This window comes from Ursus arctos, unplaced genomic scaffold (assembly GCF_023065955.2).
Source record: "Ursus arctos isolate Adak ecotype North America unplaced genomic scaffold, UrsArc2.0 scaffold_17, whole genome shotgun sequence".
Classification (NCBI taxonomy): Eukaryota; Metazoa; Chordata; class Mammalia; order Carnivora; family Ursidae; genus Ursus; species Ursus arctos.
Genome location: NW_026622841.1, coordinates 16,496,277 through 16,516,348, shown reverse-complemented (window position 1 = coordinate 16,516,348; position 20,072 = coordinate 16,496,277). Strand labels below are relative to the sequence as shown.

At 47.6% G+C, this 20,072-nt stretch overlaps 1 protein-coding gene and 1 long non-coding RNA gene across 10 annotated transcripts in view; one reads left to right on the top strand and one right to left on the bottom strand.

Annotated features, from left to right (window-relative positions):
* Nucleotides 1-20,072, bottom strand: part of ALPK2 (alpha kinase 2) — a 124,827-nt gene that overhangs the window by 15,070 nt on the left and 89,685 nt on the right. For all 3 annotated transcript variants that reach the window (XM_044383048.3, XM_057313366.1, XM_044383049.3), the window contains 4 exons: nt 16,941-17,215; nt 15,430-15,518; nt 9,726-9,943; nt 4,606-4,654 (listed from right to left, as the gene is read on the bottom strand). In XM_044383048.3, coding sequence (XP_044238983.3) covers nt 4,606-4,654; nt 9,726-9,943; nt 15,430-15,518; nt 16,941-17,215 — 631 coding nt within the window. The remainder of the gene's footprint in view (nt 1-4,605; nt 4,655-9,725; nt 9,944-15,429; nt 15,519-16,940; nt 17,216-20,072) is intronic.
* The window catches only part of LOC123000886 (uncharacterized), a 77,066-nt gene that overhangs the window by 48,201 nt on the left and 8,793 nt on the right, over nt 1-20,072 (top strand). For 5 of the 7 annotated variants that reach the window (XR_008959788.1, XR_006409256.3, XR_008959794.1 and 2 more), the window contains exons 3-5: nt 15,983-16,256; nt 16,999-17,515; nt 18,197-18,296. This is a non-coding gene — a long non-coding RNA (uncharacterized LOC123000886). Of the gene's footprint in view, nt 1-15,982; nt 16,257-16,998; nt 17,516-18,196; nt 18,718-20,072 lie in introns of those variants that run through there. The other 2 variants (XR_008959786.1, XR_008959789.1) reach the window with 2 other exon arrangements.

The following is a 20,072-nucleotide window of genomic DNA, read 5'->3' as shown; positions in this document are numbered from 1 at the left end:
ACTCATTCTGAACCTAAAGATACATTCAGACTGAAAGTAAAGGGATGGAATACCATCTTTCACGCCAATAGACCTCAAAAGAAAGCTGGCAATTCTCATATCAGACAGATTGGATTTTAAACTAAAGACTATAGTTAGAGACACCCGAAGGGCACTATATTATTCTTAAAGCATGTATCCAACAAGTGGATATGACAATTATAAATATATATGCCCCCAACAAGGGAGCAGCAAGACACACAAGCCAACTCTTAACCAGAATAAAGAGACATATAGATAAAAATACATTAATAGTAGGGGACCTCAACACTCCACTCTCAGAAATAAACAGAACACCCATGCAAAAAAACGACAAAGAAACAAGGGCTTTGAATGCCATACTCAACGAGTTGGACCTCATAGATATATATAGAACACTACACCCCAGAACCAAAGAATACTCATTCTATCTAATGCCCATGGAATGTTCTCAAGAATAAACCATGTTCTGGGACACAAAACAGGTCTCAATCGATACCAAAAGACTGAAATTATTCCCTGCATATTCTCAGACCACAATGCTTTGAAATTGGAACTCAAACACAAGGAAAAATTTGGAATAAACTCAAACACTTGGAGACTAAGAACCACCCTGCTCAGGAATGCCGCGATAAACCAGGAAATCAAAAATCATTTTAAAAAATTTATGGAGACCAACGAGAATGAAAACACAACGGTCCAAAACCTATGGGATACTGCAAAGGCAATCCTAAGGGGGAAATACATAGCCATCCAAGCCTCACTCAAAAGAATAGAAAAATCTAAAATGCAGTTTTTATATTCTCACCTCAAGAAGCTGGAACAGCAACAGAGGGGCAGACCTAATCCACGCACGAGGAAGCAGTTGACCAAGATTAGAGCAGAAATCAATGAATTAGAAACCAGGAGTACAGTAGAGCAGATCAACAGAACTAGAAGCTGGTTCTTTGAGAGAATCAATAAAATTGACAGACCACTGGCAAGACTTATCCAAAAGAATAGAGAAAGGACCCAAATTAATAAAATTATGAATGAAAAGGGAGAGGTAACAACCAACACCAATGAAATTGGAAGGATTATTAGAAGCTTTTATCAACAGCTTTATGCCAATAAATTAAGCAATCTGGAAGAGATGGAGGCCTTCCTGGAAACCTATAAACTACCAAGACTGAAACAGGAAGAAATTGATATTTTAAACAGGCCAATTAATTATGAAGAGATTGAGTCAGTGATAAACAACATTCCAAAAAACAAAACTCCAGGCCCGCATTGTTTTCCTGGGGAATTCTACCAAACATTCAAAGAAGAAATAATACCTATTCTCCTAAAGCTATTTCAAAAAATAGAAACAGAAGGAAAGCTACCAAACTCATTCTATGAGGCCAATATTACCTTGATCCCCAAACCAGGCAAAGACCCCATCAAAAAGGAGAATTACAGACCGATTTCCCTAATGAATATGGACGCCAAAATCCTCAACAAGATCCTGGCTAATAGAATCCAACAGTACATTAAAAGGATTATCCATCATGACCAAGTGGGATTCATCCCTGGGATGCAAGGGTGGTTCAACATTCGCAAATCGATCAGGGTCTTAGATTTTATCCAGAAAGAAAAATTCAGAAATCATATGATTCTCTCAATAGATGTAGAAAAAGCATTTGACAAAATACAGCATCCTTTCCTGATTAAAACCCTTCAGAGTGTAGGGATAGAGGGTACATTTCTCAATCTCATAAAAACCATCTATGAAAAGCCTACAGCAAATATCATTCTCAATGGGGAAAAGCTGAAAGCCTTTCCCTTAAGATCAGGAACACGACAAGGATGCCCACTCTCGCCACTATTATTCAACATAGTACTAGAAGTCCTGGCAACAGCAATCAGACAACAAAAAGGGATAAAAGGTATTCAAATAGGCAAAGAAGAAGTCAAAATGTCTCTCTTCGCAGATGACATGATGCTCTATATGGAAAACCCAAAAGAATCCACTCCCAAACTACTAGAACTTATAGAGCAATTCAGTAATGTGGCGGGATACAAAATCAATGCTCAGAAATCGGTTGCATTTCTATACACGAATAACGAGACCGAAGAAAGAGAAATTAGGGAATCCATCCCATTTACAATAGCACCAAAAACCATACGTTACCTTGGAATTAACTTAACCAGAGACGCAAAGGATCTATATTCTAGAAACTATAAATCACTCTTGAAAAACATTGAGGAGGACACAAAAAGATGGAAAAATATTCCATGCTCATGGATCGGAAGAATTAACATAGTTAAAATGTCCATGCTACCCAGAGCAATCTACACTTTCAATGCTATCCCGATCAAAATACCAATGACATTTTTCAAAGAACTGGAACAAATAGTCCTTAAATTTGTATGGAACCAGAAAAGGCCCCGAATTGCCAAGGAACTGTTGAAAAGGAAAAACAAAGCTGGGGGCATCACAATGCCGGATTTTGAGCTGTACTACAAAGCTGTGATCATAAAGACAGCATGGTACTGGCACAAAAACAGACACATAGACCAATGGAACAGAATAGAGAACCCAGAAATGGACCCTTGGCTCTTTGGGCAACTAATCTTTGATAAAGCAGGAAAAAACATCCGGTGGAAAAAAGACAGTCTCTTCAATAAATGGTGCTGGGAAAATTGGACAGCTACATGCAAAAGAATGAAACTTGACCACTCTCTCACACCATACACAAAGATAAACTCCAAATGGACGAAAGACCTCGATGTGAGACAGGAATCCATCAAAATCCTAGAGGAGAACATAGGCAGCAACCTCTACGACATCAGCCAAAGCAACCTTTTTCATGACACATCTCCAAAGGCAAGAGAAACAAAAGATAAAATGAACTTATGGGACTTCATCAAGTAAAAAGCTTCTGCACAGCCAAGGAAACAGTCAAAAAAACTAAGAGGCAGCCCACGGAATGGGAGAATATATTTGCAAATGATGCTACAGATAAAAAACTGGTATCCAAGATCTACAAAGAACTTCTCAAACTCAATATGTGAGAAACAAATAAACAAATCATAAAATGGGCAGAAGATATGAACAGACACTTTTCCAATGATGACATACAAATGGCTAACAGACACATGAAAAAATGTTCAAAATCATTAGCCATCAGGGAAATTCAAATCAAAACCACACTAAGATATCACCTTACGCCAGTTAGAATGGCAAAAATTGACAAGGCAAGAAACAACAATTGCTGGAGAGGATGTGGAGAAAGGGGATCCCTCCTACATTGTTGGTGGGAATGCAAGTTGGTACAGCCACTCTGGAAAACAGTGTGGAGATCCCTTAAAAAGTTAAAAATTGAGCTACCCTATGACCCAGCCATTGCACTACTGGGTATTTACCCCAAAGATACAGACGTAGTGAAGAGAAGGGCCATATGCACCCCAATGTTCATAGCAGCATTGTCCACAATAGCTAAATCGTGGAAGGAACCGAGATGCCCTTCAACAGATGACTGGATTAAGGAGTTGTGGTCCATATATACAATGGAATATTACTCAGCTATCAGAAAGAACGAGTTCTCAACATTTGCTGCAACATGGACGGCACTGGAGGAGATAATGCTAAGTGAAATAAGTCAAGCAGAGAAAGACAATTATCATATGATTTCTCTCATCTATGGAACATAAGAACTAGGAAGATCGGTAGGGGAAGAAACAGATAAAGAAGGGGGGGTAATCAGAAGGGGGAATGAAGCATGAGAGACTATGGACTCTGAGAAACAAACTGAGGGCTTCAGAGGGGAGGGGGGTGGGGGACTGGGGTAGACTGGTGATGGGTAGTAAGGAGGGCACGTATTGCATGGTGCGCTGGGTATTATACGCAACTAATGAATCATCGAACTTTACATCAGAAACCAGGGATGTACTGTACGGTGACTAACATAATATAATAAAAAAACATTAAAAAAAAGAGATAAGCCAGTAAGATGTTACAGTGCCGTCCAGGCATAGCCCACACGGAACCAAGCAACACCCTACCCTGAACTGGGAAAACAAAGCCACACACCCACCAGAGTAACTCATCACAGATCCTCCCTAGGCATTTGCTCCTGAAACCACCTCCAGGGAAGAGTGGGAACCGCCTGAAGGACTTTTTGGGATGGGGGAAGGACATTAAAAATATGCAAATTGAATTCCCTGCCCTCAAATGCAAAAAAATAAATAAATAAATAAAAATTAAGAAGCTTCTAATAGTGAAGATATCAAAGGCAGAAAAATGGAATGTTCATGATTAAAAGAAATTCCAGTCATGCTGGCATTGACCCCTCATGGCACTCCTGGTAGTAATTCATCTTGAAATGCTTTTCCAGAGTTCTTGTTTGTTTCAAAGTAAGGAAACAAATGTGTTTGCCTGGGAGAACAAAGTCCATAAATATTTTATGTAAGTGAGAGAAGTGAATTGAATTCGTCCCAAGACCATTTGTCATCCGTAGTTAGGACAAGAAATTGACTTGCCCGCATCAGCTTCACAGTGTGTGCCCAGCAGGTGTTTGGAAGCTCAGAATCGAACGATATGTGCTGGGGTTTTTTTCTACTCACCCTTTAGCCAGTGTTGCTATGCCAACGTCAGTTAACTTCATTCCTACACCTATGGGAAGAGAGAGCAGAGATGGGATTTGTGTTACCCGGGGCTCCTGGGAAAGGACTGGCCAGGCTTCACGGGGAAGGGGTAGTGACAGCCCCCCCTGCCTTCCCTTCCTACATAAACATTTCTCCTGTTTCCATCAGTAGAGGCCTCTTTCTGTCGACACTGACGGCCTTTCAGACATACATCCAGCTCTGTGGGATGATAACAGGGAATGGCACGTCTGACAGCAGTTTAGGGGAGTTGTGTCTCACGGGATCCAATGGTGGGGTCTGCCACCCCCAGCCACCCCCAGCCCTTTGTAGTTCGGGCAATGACGTCCTCTGTGTGCTTGGCCCGCCCCCTCTGCGGGAGGAGGGAGGCTAATAGCTCTACGCACGGCTCTGAGGCTTGCTCTTGTCCCACAAGCTCTCTCCCTAGAAATGCTCAGACAGGGGCTTTGGTCTGCTCCAGTGGGTCACTGCAGTGACAGGTGGCATGAGCATGGGCTGGGGGGGGAGGTGAGGTCAGCAGTGAGAGAGTTCAAGATGGCATCCGTTCAGTTCCAAGCCAAACTCCACATATGCGATTTCCCATCTCCATAAAGATGGTTGCCCAGTTGGGGAGCGAAGATTCTCTGGGTTGGCTTTAGGTACAGGGAAACACTCCTGAGTTACATGGAGACTTGTAACCACTGGCCTGGAGACACAGACCGCTGTGACACATGGTCTAACCCTTTGACTTATCCTAACCTCGACCCATTAAACCATGTTGGGGTGGGGTATTACCAACACCAAAACAACCCACACAGCTCCCTGAGCTTCCCACTCTGGCTCAGCAAAGAGCCACAGGATCTGCATAGAATCCCAAGAACACAGAAGGCTCTTTGCCTCTGCCTCTCCAGCAGAAGCAGTTGAGAGAGCGGTTGAGGAACGAGGGACACAAAGAAAATGGAAAATCCTTCTGTCTTTCAGGGTGGGGAAGGGCAAGAGTCACCATCACTGGGGCGGTAGAGAAGAGCCATGCTCTTACCCTGTCCCCGTCTCACTCGACATCCCTAACCTCCTCCAGATGTGGAGGAAGACAGACCTTTCCAATGCCCAGAGTGTGCATGGGCCTCGGCCTTTCCAGACTCTCCTTGCCAGACCCGGGAGCAGTTCAGCTCCTGTCTTTCTAGGGTGGTGGCCGTGGGCATAGGCTCCAACTCAGTGGACCCCCACCTCAAGCGCACTCCTGCAATCTAGTGACAGGCCTTCGGTGGCCAAGCATGGGGTCCACAGTGCTACCCCACCAGTCTGTCTGGCTTGCCTCCTCCTCTCTTGCCCCTAACTCTTGTCCTACCTGGGCCTGTGGTTGCTGTATTCCCCATGGCCAGCAGATGACCTGCTCACTGAGGGGCCTGACAGCACAGAAACCAGTCTGGGCTGTGGACCGAGGAACTAGCGTCCCCTCCCAAGCCAACCCCAAGGTCAGACGCGATGGCAGCCTAGCTCCATGGGTCTCTGCTCCTATGAGCGCTGCTTTCAGACGCCCAGGAGAGGAACCCTAATGGGTCAATGGTCTGATTCAGCACCATCTGCCCGGACCACAGCCAAAATACAGGCCATGCTGCTATTCAGGCTGGTTAGTCAGACAGAAGTGATGAGCGCTGCTATTCTGGCGTGCACCTGTGAGCTAAATCACAGCCGGCACTTGGGCTGAGCCAGTGAGCATTTTAAAAGCTGCTTTCGCAGTGGGCGACTAATTCATCTTGTTCTTGCGAAGCTGCTAACAACAGAACATATGCAGAAATGCTTCACGTAGCCTTTATTACAGGGGCTGTGCTTCAGAAAAAAAAAAAAAAAAAAGACACCCAATTGTAAAAGCCCTCTTTGGACATCTTGTTTTTGAGGGACTCTGTATTTAAAAATCCCAGCTCTGAGCTGCATTTTAGTCCAATTTTAAAAAGTCATTTGGCAAAGTTCCTTGAACTTGGGAATCGCTTTTCCTGCCTCTCACAATTACCAGCTATCAATTACAGTTGAGAAAAAGAGAATAAAATTTCAAAAAGGTAGCATCTCTCGGTTTAGTCATTTGCGGGCAGTTCAACCGAAGTCTCTGTAGGATAATAATTTGAATGCTAGTATGTAGCAATTAAGTGGAGTTGGGGCTAACAGTCACCTACGGGTCGTTTCCAGTGGAAGGAAGGAAGGAGGCAGCATCCGGAATGTGTTCTCCAGAACTTGAGTTCTTGGGTCTTTGGGGTGAGCGCTTCTTAGGAACCCTAGTGGTCTCAGCGGTGGGCAGATGTCAGGGCCAAATCACATGCGGGGCTTTCACCCCCAACCTTGCAGAAGCCACCACCACCCTGTCGACAAACTAACGCAAGAGGGAGGGGATCGCTTTGAAGAGTCTGAGAAGGTCATAGTTGAGTTTGGGTCGGTTGGTTTGTTTTTAATCCTAATTCCAGTGTCTCGGTAAAACCGGAAAACGTACAGATTCCTTAGAGAATGGATGTGCTATCTTGCACACAACGGTGATGACCATAAAGAGATTTTCCCCAGCAGCAGAGAGCAAATAAACCCCGTTATGATACACCGTGCCAACGCTTTAGAGCGCACACGGCATTTACCGAGAGACGTAACATTCCACTACGCTTGTTTACAAGTGCCCAGAAGCAAAAGTAGCTGTGCGCGGAGCTCCAGGGGGCTGCTTTTCAGTAGGAGAGCTGTATTTATTGCAAAATTAACTCTGAAGGAGGAAAGATGGAGGGGGGAATCCAGAATTATGCAGCCGGAATCTAACTAGAATAGATAACTATGTATTAAGACCATGTGCATGTGTGTGTGTGTGTGTGTGTGTGTGTGTGTGTGTGTGAGAGAGAGAGAGAGAGAGAGAGAGAGAGAGAGAGTGTGGCAGCGGGGTCTCTTCAGAAAGTGAGTGGGTATGGCAGCCCTCAATATGCAGAGTGGTCCCATCTGCAAGACTCTAATGTTGCACTCCCCCGCTGGCCCTCGAGAAGGTCCTCACTAGAAGCTTTAACATCGGGAGACACTTGGAAATCTCTTGCAAATTGGTAAATTCGTGGGTTAGTGGAAAGAGCTTGGGTTTTGGAGTCAGAAACCACAGGGTAGAGTCTTGAACCCCTCTGCTTATTAGCTGAGGGACAGCAGGCAATTAAAGCACTGTCTCTGAGCCTCTGTTTTCTCATCTGTAAAATGGGATCCTAATGTCTTCCTCGCAGGGTTATGAAGATCAGACAGAATCTTATAGGGAAAAAAATGAGTACATACGAAAAGGGGGACCTCTCTGAACATTTTTGCACCTTCTTGTGCCTATGATTATTTCAAAATAAAGGTTAAAAAAATCGGGGAACACTTATTATGTGGCGGTGCTGTGCTACATGTCTTCCCATCCTGTTTAAGCCTCACGACAACGTGTAAAGTACTGAGGCGCAGAGAGGGAAGTAATTTGCCCAAGGCTAGCAGCTAGGAAGCCGTGGGAACAGAACCCAGAGGCAGTCTTGCTCTTCACCACCAGGCTGTAGAAAGAGCTGGAGATTCTCGTCTGTGACGAGGTCTGACATACAGCAGGCATAGGATGATAGTTCAGATTTTTCTTCACAGTATTATTATTTGGAAAGGAAGAGGAAGGGGAAAACCCTTGTGGTAGAAACTATTGGCGCCCCACCCACTGTCCTCACCCTAACCGCTTCCGTGCGCACTGGCTCCCCCTCTCTGTGCCCCAACATTTCTTTGCCTGAGAACTTTCTCTGATCATGGGAGCCTGCTTTGCTCAGCTTGGCTTCTCCGTGTGCAGGTGGCAAGTGCAGGGGAATTAACACTCCCACCAGGAGTAGCCTCCCACCGGTAGCGAAAGACAATTGGTGTATAAATACCCCTGCTCCTTCACTCCGTGGGTGAGAGAATTCTGAGAAGTTTGCTCTGCATAGGCTCCCAGCACTTCCCCCGCAGGCAGGAGCTTCAGTGACCCACAGCAGGAACTGGCTGTATTATAAGGTCCCCTACTGGCTGTCTTCCCACCGCCTGTCACACTTCTCTCTCCTACCAGTGTTTCCTGGGATCCCCTCCCCAATATTTGTACCTGAACATGTGTGTGTAGGGAAGGATTAACCTTGCCCAAATAAAGGTTCAATCCTTGCCCAACTCCTGAGAGCTAACCCCTAAGCCTTGGAATGACCTACCTGATAAGGGTGTCTTTGTCTTCCTGGGGCCATGGGTGTGACTCTGGAGAGGCTAGAGAGCAAAGTCCACCTTGTGACTAGTTATGCCTACATGACGGACGCCCAGTAAAAACTCTGAACACCGAGGTTTGGGCGAGCTTCCCTGGAAGGCAGTTCTTCATGCATGCTGCCACACATCATTGCTGGGAGAAGTAAGCGCTGGTCTACGTGACTCCACTGCGACAGGACACCTGGAAGGCCTCCCACTGACTCTGCCCCACAAGCCTCGTCCTTTTGCTAATTTGAGCCTGTGTCCTTTCACTGTAATAAACCATAGCCACGAGTGTAAAGGATTTTCTGAGTTCTGTGAGTACTTCCAGCAAACTCATGAACCAGAAGGTGGTCTTGGGGAACCCCAAACTGCAACTTGTCTCGGGGCTGTCTCTCTGGGTACCCTAATTATCATATCCCCACTTCATACAGCAAATGCATTCCTATCAATTTGCATATAAATTGAAAATGCTGCAAACTAGCCAGGGGAGCTTGAAAATCTAAAGCAACTGTGAAAGACCCTTTCACTTATTAAGAATGAGTGATTACATCTTAATTTATCTTTTGGTACAGCCAGATTTTTCTATATACTTCTGAATTGCCCCTGTGGAGGATAGAACAATAAAGCCAATCTTTAGTTACCTGTGGTAATAGGAAGGCATTATTGGCATAAATTACTACAATGGACTTTATTACTGTTTGGCTGGTCATTTCAGTCTCCTCTGTCTGCCCTTGTTTCGGAAGAGACATTAGTAACACCTTCTGCTGGTATAAAGATGCTTAAAGGCATCCAGGAGACCTCTCCCTCTCCTCCCGTCCACACCCCCAGGAACATTCCAGGCCCGCGGCATCCCTGGAAGCCAGGTCAGGCTGCTTCCTCACCCTGCATGTCCGTGACCAGGAGGCAGCCACTTGTCCTCTGGTACACCCAGTGTTGGAAGGTACAACACTTCTGACCCGCCTCCGACTCTCTTCTCAGGAAGTTTATCTCCTTCCCATCCCGGATGGAATACTTCACAAATTCTCCAATCAGCTCCTCCTCCACTGTTGCATAAGGGATGTTGTTCTCAGGGCGACGGATAAGAAAGATAGGAATTATCCTGGAAGGGAAGACAGCGTGTGCACACATCACATTCTCACCTGGAAATAGAGACCCGGGCATTCTGTCTTCACTCGGGGGAGCGGGGAGCTGCAGAACAAATCCCCGGGCTCCACTAGATGTCGGCTGACCCCCGACCACAACGATTGTTCAAGAGATGAAAAGATCTATTTCTGTCTTTCATTGGTGCCTAGAGTCAGTCAGAAACCCCTCCTTGGGATGGAGTTTGCCCATATAGAAATGAATGTTTGCATTATAGCCCTATCTCAGTGACCCACTGGCCACGTATCCACCCATCATATGCCCGCCTTTCCTTCCTTCCTTCCTTCCTTCCTTCCTTCCTTCCTCTAAGCAAATATTCATTCAGTGGTTTCTATGTCAGACAGTCTTCCAGATGCCGTTCCAGAAAACGGTGAGGAACACAGCGGCTCTGCTCTCAAGGCTCTTACATGCGAGTGAGGGAGACCGGCAGTGAACAAGTCCGCGTACTGTGCCAGGTGCTGTGTGAAAAAGTAAAGGTGCTCGGTAGTGCAGGTTGTCAGGGAGGGGCTGCTATTTTACGGAGGGAGGTCGGAGAAGGCCTTGCTACGAAAGAACGTTTGAGCAGAGACCTGTGGGAAGGGAAGTAGGGAGCCATGAGGGTATCCCTGGGAAGAGCATTCTAAGTAGAAGGAACAGCAAAGGGAAAAGCGCTGGTGCAGGAGCATTCTTGGTGTGTTCCAAGAGCAGGGAGAGGCCCATGTGGCTGGAGTAGTAGGGGAGGTGGTAGCAGGTGGGTGCCGACAGGGAGGGAACGGGAAGCCAGACCTTGCGGGGTCTGGAAGGCCATTTGAAAAACTCTGCCCTTTGTACCGATTGGGATGAGAAGCCACTGGAGGGTTTGGGACAGAGAAGTGCCGCGATCACACATCCGTGTTACAGGATGAGTCCGCCACTCTGGGGAGAAGGGGCTGTGCGGGGGCAGGGGCAGAGCAGGGAGACCAGGGAGCACGCTGCACAATAGTGACGGCGGCCCCAGTGGAGAAGGGAGACGTCCCGAATGTGGTTTTCAGCACAGCCCATTCGCTGTCACCCCCCCAAGATGATGATGTCATACCCGCTCCTCCCCTCACACTGCCGCACCTCCTCCCCAGCCTCGCTCCCGGCTGATGACCTCGCTTCCTGTTTTATTGTGAAGACTGAAGCAGTCAGAAGAGAGCTCCTAAGAGCGGCCGCCACCACAGAGTTCTACCTCCCGGAGTCTGCGCCCCTATACCCTCCCCTCCCCGCCCCCCACGATGGATGAAGCCTCCCAGCTCCCCCTGCACCTCTTCCTCCATTGTTGTCCCCGGTCTGGCCAACCCCTCTAATGCTCAGGGATATTGCTCCAGCAGGTGCTCCCCCCTCTCCAGCCCCCTTTCCCCTTCGGAACCATCGCTGCCAGTGGCCCAGCAACACGCCGGAACAGCTCTACACAGCACGCTGACCCCGCGGCCCCCTCAACCACTGACTCACGGCTGCCTCCCAACTCACAGCAGCTGTAGACTCACTGTCTGCAGTCCCTCCCCTCCCATTCTCCCTGGAACCCGCTCAAAGGGGCGTCCCCACTAAAGAAGCTTCGGTCAAGGGCACCAGCGGCACCCGGGTGGCTGAGTCTCACGGTCTCCTCTCAGCCCTCGTCTCACATGCTCTCAGGGGCACCGGACACAGCTGATCTCTCAAAGCACCTTCCCGCTGCTTCCAGAAATTCACTTCCTCCTGGTCTCCTTCCTGCTCCACTGGCTGCTTTCTTTCTGTCTCCTTCGCTGGATCCTTGTTCCCCCCCAACCTTTAGATTCCGCGTGCCCTGGGAAAGCTCTTCTCTCTCTGCCCACACTGGCTAGTGACCTCCTTGCTTGCAGTACAATCCGTATGGCAACGATGTCCATATTTATATCCCCAGTCCAGGCCTCTCCCCTGAGTTACCGACTCACATGTCCAGACTCCTACTCTCTCCGATCGATGTCTAATAGGCATCTCAAATTTAACACAGCCAAAACTGACCTCCTCGTGTGCCCCAAACTCCGATCTCTGCCCCACCTCGGTGACACGCCACTCACCCTGCCATTTTTTTCATTAAATAAGCCTCTACTGAGTAGCTTACACCAGATCTCAAAAACTCACTGGGACAGCAAACATGAAAGAGACACAGCCCCTGCTTTGCAGGGACAACCGCTGGGAAGGGAGGCGCACCGCGCTCCCAACTCCTAACTAATAAGGACAGGCAGCAGGCTTCCCACGGGCGGTGTGGCGTGGCTTGAGTTGTAAAGACTGAGTAGAAATAAGCTGGTAGAGTGGGAGGCGAGGGGGGAGGGGGCCAGCTAACAACCCCACCCCCTACATCTTGGTACCCCATAACTTAGTGTCCTCCCCACCCCCGCTCACTCACACACGCCCACGAGCCCATCTGAGTCCTACCCCCAGGTCCTCTCACCACCCCACCCTGACTGAAACGAAGCTTCCCTGACACTCCTCCCTGAGGTCCACCCCCGGGATGCTCTGCCTGCCCCTCCCCCTCCTGCAACGCGGTCACTCTGGCATGGAGCGAGGATGCCATGTCACAACTGGCTATTCCCATTCATCAGTCACTGAGCAAGGAATGGCCACGAATCTGCCTTACCTACTACTCACTGTGGGAGCAGCCATGCGTTGGTTTGGCCCCAACTCCAATTCGCTCTTTGACCCATTACCTCTCCGTTTACAAAAATCCCACTTGCTGGGGTGCCTGGGTGGCTCAGTCAGTTAAGCATCTGACTCTTGGTTTTGGCTCAGCTCGTGATCTCAGGGTCATGGGATCGAGCCCTGCATCGGGCTCTGAGCTCAGCACAGAGTCTGCTTGAGACTCTCTCTCACTCTCCCTCTGCCCGTCCTGCTCATGCTCTCTCTCTCTCTCTCAAATAAATAAATAAGTCCTAGAAAAACCCCTGCTTGCTAAGGTCACTCACGCTGATGGCTTTTAACTGTTGCCCCAGATCTTCCTGGACCACCCGAGCGTTGACCCCTTTCTCCCTTTGGAATGACCTCCTCCTTTCACCAGATCTAGGACAGTGCCCTTCCTGCCTGGTGCTCCTCTGCGCTGGCTTCTGAGCCACAGCTGACACCTCCTCAACACGTCCCCTGGCCCCTGTGCGCTCGTGTTCCTCGGGGCTCCAGCCCTGGTCCTCCCTTCCTCCGGTTCTGCACATTCTACCAGGTGATGCCACCATTTCCGCAGCTGCGACAGCCATCTTCACGCTGCGCTCCCCCAAACCGGCTTGCCGCTTCCCTTCTCTTCCAGCTCCAGCCTCAAGATGAACACATGTCTGCTGGGGTCTGATGGGCCACCGAGACTGCAAACCTCAGCCCAGGCATATTCGAAACAAATTACGCACCTTGCCGCTCACCTACTTGGGTCCCCTCCCTGCTCCAGCGACTGCGTCATCTCCCTAGTTTTCTGAGCTAAAAGCCTTGGATTTATACTCTGTCTTATTCCCTCGATCGGTTTCGTTAACTATACCGACCTCCTGAATGTCACAAGAGCCCGCTCTCTCTTCTCAAACTCCCCCACGGCCAGTGATCAAGTTCCACCAGCCCTTTCCCTGGGCCGTAGCAGCACCTTTCCGACGTCTCCTGCCTCCAGCCTCTGGATCTCTTCTCGCACTTCTTCCTTCTGGGGGCTAGCACTGATGTCCCCTCCAAAGTTCTGTCCTCCACTTGTACCGCCACGCCAGGGGGAAGCGTCTCGGTGGTCCCTGCACCCCTGGAGCATCTCGAGGCCGATAAACTCCCAAATCATCCCCACTGCACACATACGCGAACGCACTCACTGTGCCTTCTCCTCTAAAGTCCTACTTGCGTTCATCTTTTCTGACACGGTTTCAAGTGTAGAAGCCTTTAAGAAGACTCTGTGTGTGTGTGTGTGTGTGTGTGTGTGTGTGTGTGTGTGTGTGTGTGTTTCCCGGTGCAGAATCCTCTGATTTTGGTAAAACGAACATGGAATCAGGAGCAGATGCCTTTGTGAGGACCCCTATCCTTCCGTATGTTATCATTCATGCCCTCACAAATTCTCCCCCTGTGCGGAAGGGAAAGGTGTTTACACATCAAAATGTCCTAATCGATCTTTCGACCAATGGCATATATGTGGGGGTGCTGATGACGCTCATTAGTCCCTGTGTCCCTCCCAAGCACAGGCCCTTCCCAAGTCTCGGCACCAATCTTTAGATTCATAATTTTCTGTCGTTTTGTTTAGAAAGTCCCCAAATTGTGGTGTCGAGTCATGCAACACTTGGGTGTGCCTGACCCGAGGGCACCGGGATTCTGTGAGTTGTAGACGGCAGCTCACCCGGTTGACCCTCTTCCTCTTCGAGAAGAATGGAAGAGGGCAGAGACTGGGAAAGGTGGCTGGAGAAGAAAGAGAACCCGCGAGTTCCTATAACACCGGAACTCACTCCAGATTGCTGTCTTAGTGGATTTAACAAAAAAGCAATTGTGTATTTTCTTTGCATTATGTTAATTTTTCTTAAAGTTGCTGAGAAATGTTCGTGAACTAAATAAGGATGCTAAGCATTTGTTGGCAAAGAGCAGAAAGCATTGGACTTTCATATATTCTATATGATATGCCTGACACCACCTCAGAGAGTATTTTCCCCCTTTGTGAGCTAATGGGGTCGATGTGCGCAATGATTCCTTCCTTCTTTCCTCTCCCAGTTTCTACTGATACACAAATGATGCTCCGTCTGAAATTTCCAATGTGCCCTGACACACCTCTCTCTTTCCACTTAAACAAACACAAATGATCTCAACCAGATAAGCAGACTAGCAACCACAAATTCCAGACACCCAAACATCTGCTTGGGTCAATCCATATTTAGCCAATGAGCGGATAAAAGTACTCAGAGTAATTTATCCCTGCAAGTTTCCAGGAAATGGATAGTATGTTCCTCCACTGCTGGTACCCAGTTCACTCTTCTTAGACACAGCACCGTATTTTATTTTCATCCTAAGGTAATTGCTTTGTGATATTCTTGTGTTCTCTTTTACTGGCTTATTGTTGAGACAATGTAATATCCATGAAGCAGACACTCTCTCTTTTCTATTTAACACGATACATTTATCCAATTCATTTGCTATCCAATTCTTTTCTATTTAATATGATACATTTATCCAATTCATTTGCTATCCACTTCTTTTCTATTTAATATGATACGTTTATTGAATTCATCTATCCATCCATCCATCCACCTACCCATCCTTCCATTCACCTATCCATACATATGTTGATTTAAAGAATATGCATCAAGTATCTGTCTGTAAGCCTCTGGCAACCTAGTAAGGAACAGGAGAGCAGCCACGTGTGTTCTCATAGCTCCCAGACAGAAAGACCAGGTGAAATGCTTGTCCTCCTGGTCCTTCGCACCCTCTCACCCCTCCAGGCCCTCAAAGTCCTCACAAATCAGGGATGATCATACAAGACTGGGTGAGCACACTTACTCTGGCACTTCTCCAAAGCCTTCCAAAGGCTGTGCTTCGGCAGCATAGATCTGGGCGTAGTGTCTGGCAGTATTTTGGACATAGCATTCCTACATCACCCACACACATGGGAAAGACCAGTGGTTAGAAGAAATTCAGAGTTGCTGGTAAAGCTAATCAGATTTCCTGATGTGGGTCAAGCCAATGGATTCCCAAACCCATCCACACTCTGGTTGGAGGCACAGAAACACCAAGTATTGCAAGCTAGAATCGTCCGCTTGCAGAGGAGCTCTGAGGCATGAAGGAATTACCTGGGTAAAGCTCAAGTGGTCTCTGGGGCCAAGCGTCCTGAACTATAAAAGTTCTAGAACCTGCGTGGCTGAAATTCACCCTGGGCTAAGGGGACTGGCCCCAGGCAGGATGTCAGGTAAAGCTCGGGGCCTGCTGGGCTGCCTGTGAGCCCTCCCATCTGACGTTCTTTTTCAGGGGTGTAATGAGAGCTGTGGGTAGTGAACACGTCGACAAGATTGTTTGCCCCGGAAACGTAAACTGGATTTTGTTTTCCACTCTACAGGGCCTTTCCAAGAGGGAATCTGGATGCTGGAGGTTCTCCCTGACTACACCAGATGGTACATGAAATGGAAGGAGTATGCAGTGAAAGAATAGAAAAAAGAAGGGTTGATTTGGAGGAGAAAGGAATGCAATTGGTAAAATCCTATACTCAGAAGAGAGGCTGCTTCACGAGCCCCAAGTCCCACCTGACATCAGTACATCTGAGACAATCATAGATGGCTAGCGCTTGACAGCACCCAGGAGATTCATCGAAGTCTAACCTATTCGTTTTACAGGTAACAGTTTTAGCAGGGCACCTTGTCTGTGAGAGAGCTAGACCCAGCACTCCCGAAAGCTTGTGCAGTGCTGGTGTCAGGAGTGAAATACAGGGGCCGAAGCGGGAGGGGGAGGCAGGGAGGGAAGCCCATGTTCTCTTCTTGTCTCAAGATCCTGTGACTCAATAACATGCGGAGATGGGAACTTAGGGGGAGTCTTGGCTCGATCTCCCTACATGGCTTATAGGCGGACATTGACCCAAACTCAGAAAGGCAGGAAATAGGGCAAATGCTGAACCTTTTGAATATACACCACGTCCCTCCATAAACCAAACCAAACCAATTCAGAAACTACTCCTTTGGGGATGCCCTTGGGGATGCTTGGGAATCCTGGCATCCCGTGTCGCTTGGAGCCCCCGCTTTCCATAACATCCTGTGTCCAAGTAGACTCAAACCTTCAAGAACTTCATGGGGCTCCCTAGGCACAGGTCAGCACCAAGGAGGGGCCTCCAGACACAGGCTGAGTCCCATCCGGCTGGCATGAGACCTTAGCCATGGTTCCCGGCATTCGGGCTTGATCCAGTGGCTCCCTTATAACCACACCCCAAAGAAGACACTCCCAACAATTCTGAGGCTGACTTTCATCTCGGGCTATCACGGGTCCCTCTCACATCCCAGGGGACTCTTTCAGGCAGGTGGACCCACCTGGGCAGCGAGCTTGTAGTTCCTCTGGACGAGCTCATCGTTGTTTCTGGTCCCGTAGGCAACGGCGTTGTGCACCTTGAGCACGCAGGCGTGGCCGGGCTGGAAGACGGGCATGAGGCCCCGCATCACTTTGCTGCGGAAGGCCTTCCGGTGCACGCCTTCGCCGAAGTGCAGCTCCTCCGTGGCGATCTGGCCGCGCAGGTGGTCCCCAAAGTAGCTGTCACTGAGGAAGTCTTCTCTGAAGATGAGCTGGCTGAACTCAATCTCTTCACATCCTGAAACACAGCTCACCTTTAGCGGGACAGACTAGGCCCCGGTGCTGCTGCTTGGCTAGCGGCTGTTCCCGCACACGGACGGGGGCAAGGCTGGCCTGTCGAGCCTACAGGGGAAACCACCCTCCCAAAGATGAGACTGGGCTGGAGGTGAGGGGACGAGGCAGCGAGGAGGACGGAAGAAGATCCGTGTGAGGCCCCATGGATCCAGTGAGAGGGGAGAAGACTGGTTGGAGCAAAACTGGGGAGACCAGGAAAAGATGTTTAGACAGACCTGGAAAGTGCAGACAAGGACCACGAAAGGTAATTAAAGGCAAGTTGAAAAGACAGGTGAAGGGTGGAGGAGGGAGGAGGGACCAATGATAAGATGTGATAGATCAATGTTTCTCAACCCTTTTTCTCATGATTGCCCCCTGAAGGGAGTCTTTCTAGACTTTTTACTCAAACTGCCCCACCCCAAATTTTAATTCCACAGACGTAGTGCATATCCATTCATGTACCATGTGTGCTTCACACACAACCACAGCACGTTGCTTTTCCTCCTTCAGAAGCAATTTTTGCCTTCTCGGGGGCTATACTGCCTTCCGTGTTGACGATGTCTGTGGTAGACGTAGGAAATAGGCAGGCAGGGGCACCGGGTGGCTCAGGCGGTTAGGCGTCTGCCTTCAGCTCAGGTCATGATCCTGGGATGGAGCCCCGTGTTCGGCTCCCTGCTCTGCGGGAAGCCTACCTCTCCCTCTCCCTTTGCCTGACGCTCCCCCTGCTGGTCCTCTCTCTCTCTCTCTCTGTCAAATAAATAAATAACATCTTTAAAAAAAAGAAAAATAAGGAAATAGGCAGGCAAAACCCAAACAGTAAAAGGAACTGTCTGAAGAGACACTGAAAAAGAAAAGTCTTATTATTTTGGATTTATTTGTAAAAAGGAAAGTAGAGTTATTTTTTTCTAGCACCAGCTTTTTTCAGAGTTGATCCTCCGCGTTTCAGGTGACAATGGACGCAATCAGGAGCCCCCCTTTTAAACTAGACAGGAGCAGGTCAGCCTTCTGATGGGCAGACGGAAGACCAGAAGATGGCTTTCAATGAAGTAAGTTTGTTTAGATTTTTTTAAATGCCCTCCAGTCCTCAAAGTTGATGAAAACTGACATCTTTCTGAATGTTTAAAAGATGAAAGAAATCCTGGGTCGTGTGAAAATCTCACTTCACATATCTACTTAGACGTGTAGAGAAACTTTTTTTTTCTCTGCTTTTAAAAATATTTTCAGATCGTATGTTTTAAGAGCAGCCTATGACTGAAACTAGCTATTAAAGGTATAAGGAGATTAAAATTATTCTTGGGGTGTTTGGGGGACTCGGTCAGTTGAGTGTCCAACTCTTGATTTTGGCTCAGGTCATGATCTCAGGGCTGTGAGATGGAGTCCCTCACACTGGCATGGAGCCTGCTTGGGATTCTGTCTCTCCCTCTCTGGGGATGAATGAGTAGGCCTAGTTATTGACGAAAGAAGAAAGAAGAGAAGAGAAGAGAAGAGAAGAGAAGAGAAGAGAAGAGAAGAGAAGAGGGAAGGAAGGAAGGAAGGAAGGAAGGAAGGAAGGAAGGAAGGAAGGAAAGGGAGAGAGAGGTGGGACAGAGGGGTTCATATAGGAAAAGGGCAGAAGGTGCCAGTGAAGAGTGTGTAGAAAGACCCTCCAAGATTTCACAAATCCGAGCAGAAGCCTCTGGCCAAGTACTCTGTCCTGTTTTCTAGAGAGAACTGGGGTGGAGAAGCAGGGGAACAGGCAGGCACATGGAACACTGTCCCAGGCAATTTTTTTTTTAAGATTTATTTATGTATTTGAGAGAGAGAGTGAGAAACTGAGTGCACGCATGTGGGAGGGTAGGGAGAGAGGGAGAGGGAGAGAGAGAAAACCAAGCCGACTCCATGCAGGGCACAGAGCCTGACATGGGGCTCAATCTCAGGACTCAGAGATCATGACCTGAGCCAAAACCAGTAGTCGGTCACCCAACCGACTGTGCCACCCAGGTGCCTCCCAGGCAAATTTTAAGGAGATCGTTGTATCATAGATTTCAACCTTAGTGATAGAACCAGAAAAAAATTTTAATTTATGGAGAAGAGTATAGGTTTTTTTGTTAAATTTTAAAATCGGATCACAAAATGAAGAAGGGATGCTTTTTTTATATAACCGAAATCTTCCCAATTCTAGTTACATGATTAATTTCATGTTAACAATTTGGGCCCTAATACCACTTAAAGAATATAGGAAGTGTTCTGTGTATACACACCAGAGCCCCATAAATAAAAGCTATATTTACCCCATTTTATTTTCCTTCATAATCTCCCAAATTTCTGAAACTCAATTATTCTTAACAGAAATGAGTGCACGGAGTACTTAAAAATGCATCAAATTTAACACAGAAGTTGTTCCAGACTATGTGCTCAGAAATAAGAAGTGAAATTTTTTATATAATACTATATTGGGTATAATTAACAATCCTGTCTATAATTTCCAACAGAAATGTCTACTTAACAAAGATAAAACAATGAAAGGGAAAAAAATAAATCTTAGGACTCTTCTTTGAAAGCCCTCTGTGCTATCATTAAATTTGCTAGCTTGTGTTTTATTTGGACCATCAGTCATTTTGGGCTTTCCCACAAGCTTGGTTTTATTAGTTTTTTAATTAGAGACCGACTTGTAAAATGTTATTTGTTCCTCCTCTGGAGAACTCAGCTAATAAAATGTTTAGTGAGAGAGACTCCTCCAAATAAGAAAGGTGATAAAGAAGTCATTGGAGGCTTCTTCATCTGAAAGATCAAGGGGATGGGGAGGAAAGTATGGGTTCCCCAGCTTGGTGAGTCACTGTCAC